Raw genomic sequence first — 9,853 nt, forward strand, 5'->3', positions numbered from 1 at the left:
ACTAAGCAACCAGGAAAACTATTTCATTATGTGAACTCATTGTTTCTTTAAACAGCTATTTTAAAGAAGTACTATTTCTGTATCTTCGTCAATTTCTGAAAGCAAACGCCTCCTGTCACAATTCAACTCTGGAATATAAATGTGATTCTTCTAGCTGCTTTTTACGTCAACGTGCATCTCGTTTTACCAACTTCCACATTTCTGAGCTTCAGTCTGTTTATTTTAGTGTTCATGTGAAGTAAGGAGGTTTTAAGTATTTTTTAAGTGCAGGAAATGACAGTGAAATAATACAGACAGTTAGATCATAATAGCAGTTTATATTCATACGTAGGCAGACATACTTTGTTGTTCAGTTTGCAGAAAAACTCCTAGCAAAAGAGGTTGTGGATTTTCCTGTTTCCACTGCGGCGTCTACAGCATGAGGTTGGACATTGCTGTGAGACTTATTCTTAACAGTGGTGATTATAACATTAATATTCTTATTTTGAGTGTTAATGAAAATTTTTTATCATGACTATAATTTGTATGTTTTGATAAAAAAAATATGTACTTAGCCAAAACTTAATACATCAACATGTGAAAACAGTTATAAACTGAAATAAACAGCTTCATTTAATGATTCAAATGGGCTCTTTGCACCTACGGCGTTGACGTCACATCTCCAGGAGCTAATGCGGCTCACTTGTTTCCGCTTTGAGTTACCATGACTGGTAGAAAGGACTAAGTCCTATTTTTGATGCAAAAAAAGCAATACTATGAATATTGTTGTCTTCCTAATGTAACCTAGTTGTAATTCTCTTTTGTTATAATTACATAAAATGTCTTTTTTTGATTATTTGTCTTGTTCCTTATCTTACTGAAACACCTGTCATTGTTTTAACCGTGTTACTTTAAGATTGAAGCCCCTCCCTTTTATTTCTTCTTCTGTGGTATTGTCTTTAAATTGTTTGTGCCCCTTAGCCCCTCACCTTTTGTCATGTTGTCCTGCGGGAGAGGTGTGTGCGTTTTATTTTTCCATCTAAATACATTCAGTTTATTTATAAATCTATTAAGTAAATTTTTGTTATATACTTTTGTTTTGTCTGTATTCTCGTCAGAAATAAACCGAGAATCATCTTTTAAAAGATAAACTGCGTCACGGCCTGTTCACTCAATAATCAGCACAATGCAGAAAAGGATCCGGTTACACTAATATAATGGGCTTTTAAGTTTTCATTAATTTCCAAGCAATCCTTAATTAAGAAAATGGTGGCTTGTAAATATCTGTCGCTACCAGTTAAAACTAACGCCGCATAACACAAAGTTTGCAGCCTTCACTTCACTCCGGATCAGCCTAAAACTACCGGGAAAACGGATGGTAAATAATTTTTTAGGAAATATTTTCATAACCTAATTTCTGGGTTGAAGCTGTTGGGTCATAGGTTGAGTTAGTTTGACCAAATATTGGGTCAAAATTCATAACTCATGAGTTGGGTCAGAAATTTACCGGAACTCTACGTCTTGGGCCAGGAGTTGGGTAGATTTACCCAAACGGTTGGGTTAAAGATGAAACTCGGAAGAAGCCACGCACCTCTTCACAAGCCTCCATTTTCAACAAGACTGTGAACGTTGCATATCGGACTTCTCTACTTTGAAATAAGACATGGTAAGTAAAAAGAAGATAAAGTTTCAAGGTGAATAGGAGTTTATAAATAAATAGATGTATTTCAAACATGTTTGATATTTATTTTTATGGGTTTTTAAAAAAAAATGTTTATTACGGTAGGTTGCTCTGACAAAGAGCTTCGGGGTTGCTACAACACGGCTGTTGGGGGGGGAAAAAAAGATGAAGGGGAAGGGCACAATTTGTCAAGTAAATTAAATTTAGTTGTTTAATATAACCTCAATCATATTTGTTCGTAACTTAACATGTTCAAATGTTTAAAAATCGATTTAGTTTTAAAAGAAAAGATAGTTGACGGTTTCTCCCCTGATTTTCGCAGGGTGCGCGCGCATCCTCAGCGGGCTGAGGCTACGTGTTCGAACACCAGCAGTAATNGAAGCTTTTATTATCTGAGGAGAACAGAAAAGCTAAATGTGTAAGACAGCAGCAGTCTTATCCTGATCATCCAGGCAGATTCTCTGTTCATAAACAGGTTCTGAGCGTCCAGAGTCTGACTGGACGTTGTTACTGGGAGGTGGCGATGAAAGGAGAAGGAGTTGGAGTAGCAGTTTCATATCTCAACATCAACAAGGCAGAACCATTTGGATTCAGTGACAAGTCTTGGGTATTGAATTGTACCACACCGAATTGTACATTTTATCACAACAAAGTTAAAACTCCAGTACCAGGTCCAGTTTCCTCCAGAGTAGGAGTGTACCTGGACCACAGAGCAGGTATTCTGTCTTTCTACAGCGTCTCTGGAACCATGACTCTGGTCCACAGAGTCCAGACCAGATTCACTCAGCCTCTATATGTTGGAGTTAGACTAGTCTGTGGTCAGGACTCTGTGGAGTTCATTAAACTGAGATAGTCAGCAGTGATCTGAGGTCCAGTTGGTTAAAATGTGTATTTTAGTTTCAATTGTTTAAGTTTCCATCATTATTCTCATTTCGGCACTTCTCATAGATCAGCTGTATTTATTTAGTTACTTTGTTTTCTAGTTTGTTGCTTAGTTGATGAAGGAGTTTGTTCGGTGCTGCCCCCTCCTGTTCCTGTTCCTCTATGGCTGAACAGGAAGTATTTTTATTCACCTAAACTAATATCATTTAGATTTATTGCTTTGTCAGACTAAATGCTGTTGTTGTTCAAATCCTGGAAACTGTAATTATCATCGTCAATCAGGATATCAGTTATTTTATTGGACAAAGATCTGATTCTGGATCAAACTGGGAGAATAAAGTCGTATTGTGACTCAGATTAAAACAGCCGATGTAAAATCAATAATAAAGAAACTGAAACTGACTAAATCAATAGGTTCACTACGTTGGTCAAGCATTTTCAAATAAACGGCAGCAAACATTCATTCAAATTATTCAGGAAGTGCAATTAGGAATTCTAAATATAATTTACAATTAATAACACATGGCACAAAGCATATCATTTGGATGAGTAGATCTGCCTTCATGGGTTGGACTGATACCAAATCTAGATTTTTTTCAATATTTGAATTGACACATACAGGCCTGTCTCAATAAGCTTCGAGTTCATTGTTGTAATGTCTTCACTGCTCAGAGATCAGCTGTCTTAGTGGAGCCATTTTGTCATCTTGTTTGCTTTGTTTCCTGTTTCTGTTCAGCCATGGAGGCTGCCACTGCTCAAGAGGAGTTTTGTTCACCTAAACTAAAATCATTTAGATGTATTGCTTTGCCGGACCAAATGTTGTTGTTCAGATCCATGATGAACTGATGGGAAATGTTATCATCATAAATCAGGATTTCACAAAGATCTGATTCTGGATCAAACTTTGTGAATAAAGAAATCATGTGACTCAAATTGGTTTGCTGAATACAAATAAGTGTATGTGTTATAACCAAAACAAAGAGAACTGAGTCTATGCACGTCAAAAACTGCTCCATGCTTCAAATAGCAGCTCCAGAGGCTTTGAAAAGGTCAACTTTGTTTTAGTTCAGGTTGTTTACAGAGTTCACCTGAACCGTTCCTGGGACTGGGGAGGACACCAACAGCTGATTAACATACCGGGTTTTATTGGCTATTCACACACTTTGATTTTTGTTTTTTTCATCCATGATGTTGCAAGTTTGAAGTAAACAGGGTTCATAAACATACCAACACATCACTCAACACACAATGGTAACGGACTATTAGAAAAAAAAAGATACTTCCAAGATGACAACGTCCACCATGAAGATACCTGAGGAAAGAAAACAACGCCAGGACTTATATGGCCGGAGGCATTCATGTTTACAGGAATATTATTCTGTTTATTGAGGTGAGTTTTTATTGTTTTTAAAACACTATTACAGTACACAGCATGCCACTGTGTGCCTCATCTGGAGCTGTTCTGCTGCTAATGTGATAATCATGACAGATAAGCAGCGCTGCGCCCCACGCTGACTTACTGCATCTACAAGCTGTAACACTTAAAATAATTATTGACATTATTTTATTTGGGCCTAATTAACATATACCTACATATTAATTAGGCCTATTTGTATATTTATAATAAAGATACATGTTATATTTATTATTCAATGGGGGAATCCCACAGAGGTTGGAGGTTGTATGTTTGAAGTTTAAAGCCAAGTTTTGATTTACCGGTTGCTACAGCCTGAATCAGATATGGAGCAGATCGTCACCTTTAGCTGCCGACCAGCCTGTCGTGGTTCTCCTTCAGAAGGACGTTGACATTTGTAGAAAACTTTCTCTGGATCTCTGTCCCATGAAAATATCATCTTTCTAGAATCTGGTATGGATTCATCATGATAGTTTTCTTTGTAGAAACAACAAAGAGTCATGTTTTCTCCCTCCTCAACAGGATCACAGCGTTGGTTCAAATGTACATCAATCACCATGATAAGGAAATTTATGCTTTGTGACAATCACAAATTTAGTGCTTAATAAGTATTAAGGCTGCAGACCGACTGGTAAGGGAAGATTTGTGGGAAGTTGAGTGAAATAAGTGCTTCAATGGATTTATACTGGAATTAGCTTTTAATAATCAGGAACTGGTGATCCATTGTTCTAACATTGTTAGAACAATGGAGGTTGGACTAGTTGAATGACATCTGTGTTAATTATTGTGCAAAAGTGTGAGCACAATATGTCAAACCAACATGAAAGAGTTGATAGATTTAGAAGATGAGTCTTCTGCTCTCAGCTGAGTGGATCCTTCCTTTAAATAGGCCAAAGCAATTGAGAAAAATGGTTTAAATCAAGAAGCTTATTATGATTATAACTAAGTCGTCAAATCAAACACATTAGATGGATAATTTATGGTTCATGACTTGTGTTTAGAAGAGAATATAAACTGTTTTGGTGTCAGATCACCTGATCTGACCTGATTTCATAAGAATAATATGTAAAAAAGTGTTGCAACGTGGATTATGTTTTGTCATGTGACAGAGCAAACAATGAGGCAGGAAAAAGAAAAGGGAACTAGTGTGTGGGGTTTTTGGGAAGTAAGGAAATTTAAAGTTCCAGTTTATTTGTATTCTACATTTTAGCTACAGGACATTAAGAGCTTTGCATCATAAAAAAACATCAACAGTAACCAAGTTTAAAAATAACCAAACATTAAATTTTATCAAATGCCATCATCAAAATCATCAATACACATCATCTATGCTGATCAATGTTCCATTCAATCAAAGGCAGCTCTGAACAGGTGAGTTTTCATCTTGATTTAAAGGAACTCAGTGCTGCAGCTGTTTTGCAATTTGCAGTTTTGTGGTGAAGCTTCTCCATGTTTGGTTCTGGGGATGCAGAACCAACTAGAACTTAGCAGATGATCAATAATGTCATCAGCCAAAACCGACTCCACCCAACATCTCCATCCGGGCTGACAGCAGAAAACTGAGATGAGTTTTTATGTCAGAAGGAGTTTATGGCGTTTGATCCAAGAGTCACAGCTTTGAGCCCTGTGACTCAGATGAACAGGGACATCTAGTGGCCACCTCTCGGTACTGCAGAGGAAAATTAAATCATTTTCAGGGTTTGATGTTATGTAATAAGTAAGGACAAACAAATAGAACAATTAGAAAACAGCTATTGATACCATTTAAAAATGATTACAAATGACAAGACACATTTCCAATAAATATTATGTGGGAGAGTTTTTTTTTCTTCTTTTATTTAACCAGGTAAACCCCGTTGAGATCTAGATCTCATTTTCAAGAGGGACCTGAGCAGAAATCTGCAATACAAGCCAAAATGTGGAAATGTTCAACATAGGAAATGACTGAGGGAATGTTTGGGTTGTGTAGTTGAAGTTTAATGTTAAACTTAAAATGAACTTATTGCACTACACCTCTGTTAAGGTATCTATGCTTTACATTAAATAATTATGTATAAGTACATGTGTACGGTAAACATTTGTCAGTAAATCGGTTTTCATAGAGTTAAGAATAAATCATATATTTTATATAATTTGCTTGTACTGGTGGAGTTTGCAATCAAAAGAAAAAAAACTGTGGCTGGTGAAATGTCTGAGTAGTCGGTAAAAAATGTTCTCCATCAGCCACAGTGGCTGGTGGAGAACATTTTTAATTTCCACCCCTGGGTCCAGTTGATTAATATATTTTTGTTTCAGTTGTTTTTTTAGTCATCATTGTTGTTACGAACAGCTTATTGTTGTGTCATTTGTAAATGATTGGTACCAACTTCTTTTGCCGTTTTATTTTGTTCAACATTTTGCTTTATTTTTTGTTCATTCAAATAAATGTTGGTTTTATTTGACTGGATTCTATGTTTTGTTCTGAAGCTTTAACTTGAAGAAATAATTAACAATTTCTCATGACTCAGAATAAAATCTTGGCCGACTTCATGAATCCAAACTTCAAACGTCCCCAGGTTTTCTTAACTTTATGACATGATTTTAATTCTCCTTCAGTAATATCCTAAATGCTGCTTTGGCCTCTTGGAATATATTAAAAGTAATATATATCCTTCACAAAAAAAAGTAAAAGATCTTTTTTTTTACAGTAGTAAAACAAAAATCCAGTTCAGTTAGTCTCTGGAGTTCTATAAGACTTTAAGTTGATAAAACTCCTGAATCTGTATTTGTCAATCCAGAATCACATTCCAGAAACACTGAAGGTCATAAAGTTGGACGTCTTGAGATAAGATCATTTGTCTCATCTTAGCTTCAAGCTGTATTTGACCTGAGTTTCAGAAATCTCTACATGTTTATGTGCTGTGCTTCCAGGTTTCTCATCTTTATTTGGTGACATTCCATCCAGAATTTGCATGATTGAACATGACATTGATGTGGATACTGCAGATCCAGTGAAACATCTTATCATTGCTCCCTAGACAAACCGGACCAGACAAAATAAGACGTTGGTTATCTGTTGGAGAATGGGCTGGAAAAACCAGTCGCAGTCCATGGAGTCCTCCGTTTGCCAACTGCTGAGCCTGATGGTATCCAGCGACTTTGCACTGACTTCCCTAAGGCAAATGCTGTTTTGGTGGCCGACTTGCTCCCTCTGCCTCACATGGAAGACTGTATCAACAGTGTTGGTTCAGCTGCATTTACCATCATCAGGCCAATACAGAACCAGCAGGTGTAGCACATGGAGCAGACAGACTGGGGCAGGCGGAAATCTTCAGGGGCGATGGTCGGCGACCCCTCTTTTTGTCCAGTTGCTGACAGCCACCCTCGCTGGACTGAGGAGTTCTTGCCTTAACCTTGAGTGTTGGGACCCACTCAGCTGTTGGCCCAATTTAGAACCGCAGTCTTTGGAAATTCTTGGAGTGATTTCCTGATGCTCGAAGCATCCCTCTGTTTTCCTGCAGCTCTTGGATCCTCCTCACCTTGTTACAAGGCCTCTTTGTGCATCCAGTTATAAGTGAGTTGACTGCTGGGAAGCAAAGCCCCAAGTTCTTCCTCTTCTCTGCAGTCGACTTTATCAGCTCCTCCTGACGCCCATAGCCTCGTTGATCACAAAAAGAAAACAGAAGTTAGCTACATCTTTGATTAGCTGTAATTAACTTGCTTTAGATGGAGTCCTCTGCTCTGCTTGGGGAGTCTTGATGTGAGATTGCTTAAAGGTCACTTTTTCATCTCAGTTCCTTCTTTGGACCAACCATGTGCTTCCCGATCAGCACTCTCCTTTCCTCGGTTCCTCCTTTGCCTGGGTTTGTGCGCATCGTGCTCAGGTTGACCACCCTTGTTCTTTCAGTTCATCTTTTTCCTTTAATGTCTACTTGTGATACATCTCACCTCTATAAGTTTCAACCTCCATTAAACTCTAATCAACTTTGACTAAAGTTGCATGGTATTTCTGCAACTTTAGTCATGATTATTTAAGCAACAATCATGTTTAAACATATTAAACATGATTATTGCTGATTATAAACACATTAAACACAATTAAACAGGGATCCCTGACCACTTTCTTCAGCATATTGTCATGACTTGGACAGATCTGTCCAGTGGAGACTAAGGTGGACACAATGCTTGAAATGTTTTCTACGACTAGCTGGTCACTACTGTTGTAGAGGATTCTCCCATTACCACTTTGTGTAGCCCTGCAGGTCCTTTGTGTGGACCAGTGAGTGTGAACAGGCTTTCAATGCAGCTAAATCTCTAGTCTGCAGGGCTGCAGAGTGATGCCTGTGATAAAGGTGCTGGTGCAGTGCTATTCCAAGACGGTGAGGATGGAGTGTGCTGTCCTGAGAGTTACTGTTCTGCTAAGTTTAAAACTCAGCAGATGAACTATTCCACCATTGACAAAGAAACTCTAATACCTGTCAAGTTTTGGATTTGAGAATACAAGAAATGTTGCCATCTGATGCTACAGTTAGAGCTGGGGCAGGCGGAGCATAATATGGGACATTTATGGGAAGATACTAATACAGGAACACGGCGGGAAAGGGGGGTAAAAACCTACAGTTTCTCGGCCAAAACTGGAGACTTGACAGGAATGAAGTCTTGTGATGCTCTTTGCCTTGCAGCATTTTGAGGTGCATGTTGGCTCTTCATCAACTCCAGTGACTGTGCTTTCTGACCATAACCCTATTGTCTACTTCTCTCAGATATGCAACCAAAACCACAGGCTGATGACAAAAACCACAACTGCAGGTGAGCACACATTTTTTATTTAGCAGACATATGATATTATTGGCTAAACCTTTTATTCATAAGTCTAATTATTCTTATTTTTATGTTTGTGAATGAAATCAAACAGTGTATCAGCAGCAGTCTGAATTCCCAAAACAACCACATAGCTAAAAAGTTCAGCCTCCCTTTTGTGTTCAACATTTTACAGTCAACCATTGTCTGCTTTCAGTTTCAACCACCTGTAACTCTACACCAAAACCTGGGAAAACAAACAGGCTTAGTCACGCCCGGACAATGGCCTCAAACCTTTTCCTGCATAACTCCTCCTACTCTGGATCCTGCCAACACATCGCTGTTCCCTCCTCTTCAGATCTAGAGGTTTATTGCTGAGTGCAACAGCTGCGAAGCCTCATTCCCTGCAGGATCGAAAGGTGTGTAGATCAGAGCTCAGAGGCGTTGCTGCTCTGCAAAAGACAAACGAACACAGTCGTCATTACTGAGAGCTGAAATGGCGGAGAGCGATCAACCAGACCGAGATAAGTTGTTTTGTTCCATCTGTTCGGATCTACTGAAGGATCCGGTGACTATTCCCTGTGGACACAGTTACTGTAGGAACTGTATTAAAGACTTCTGGGATGGAGAAGATCAGGGTGGAACCCATATCTGTCCCCAGTGCAGAGAGACGTTTGAACAGAGACCTGGGTTAAGTAGAAACACCATGATAGATGAGTTGATTAAATATCTGAAGAAGATGGGAGTTGCTCTAGCTAATCACTGCTATGCTGGACCTGAAGATGTGGCCTGTGATGTCTGCACTGGAAGAAAGATGAAAGCTGTCAAGTCCTGTTTAACTTGTTCAGCTTCTTTTTGTGAGAATCATCTCCAGCCTCACTATGATGCTGCACCATTAAAAAAGCACAAGCTGGTGAATCCCTCCAAGAACCTCCAGGAGAGCAAATGCTCTCGTCATGATAGGGAGTTGGAGATTTTCTGTCGTCCCGATCAGCAGTGCATCTGTTATCTCTGCACTATGGATGAACATAAAGGCCATGAAACAGTCCCAGCTGCAGCAGAAAGGGATGAGAAGCAGAAGGAGCTCCAGAAGTGTCAACAACAAATCCATCAGAGAA

General features: G+C 38.7%; 1 protein-coding gene across 1 annotated transcript in view; it reads left to right on the forward strand.

The window, feature by feature from the left end:
* LOC103129352 (tripartite motif-containing protein 16-like) overlaps positions 1–9,853 on the forward strand; it is a 20,150-nt gene that overhangs the window by 8,917 nt on the left and 1,380 nt on the right. Inside the window, exons 2-4 of the mRNA XM_016665000.1 lie at positions 1,983–2,032; positions 2,136–2,267; positions 8,618–8,744. Of these exons, the coding sequence (XP_016520486.1) occupies positions 1,983–2,032; positions 2,136–2,267; positions 8,618–8,744 (309 nt within the window). The remainder of the gene's footprint in view (positions 1–1,982; positions 2,033–2,135; positions 2,268–8,617; positions 8,745–9,853) is intronic.

This window comes from Poecilia formosa, unplaced genomic scaffold, assembly GCF_000485575.1.
Source record: "Poecilia formosa unplaced genomic scaffold, Poecilia_formosa-5.1.2 Scaffold537, whole genome shotgun sequence".
Classification (NCBI taxonomy): domain Eukaryota; kingdom Metazoa; phylum Chordata; class Actinopteri; order Cyprinodontiformes; family Poeciliidae; genus Poecilia; species Poecilia formosa.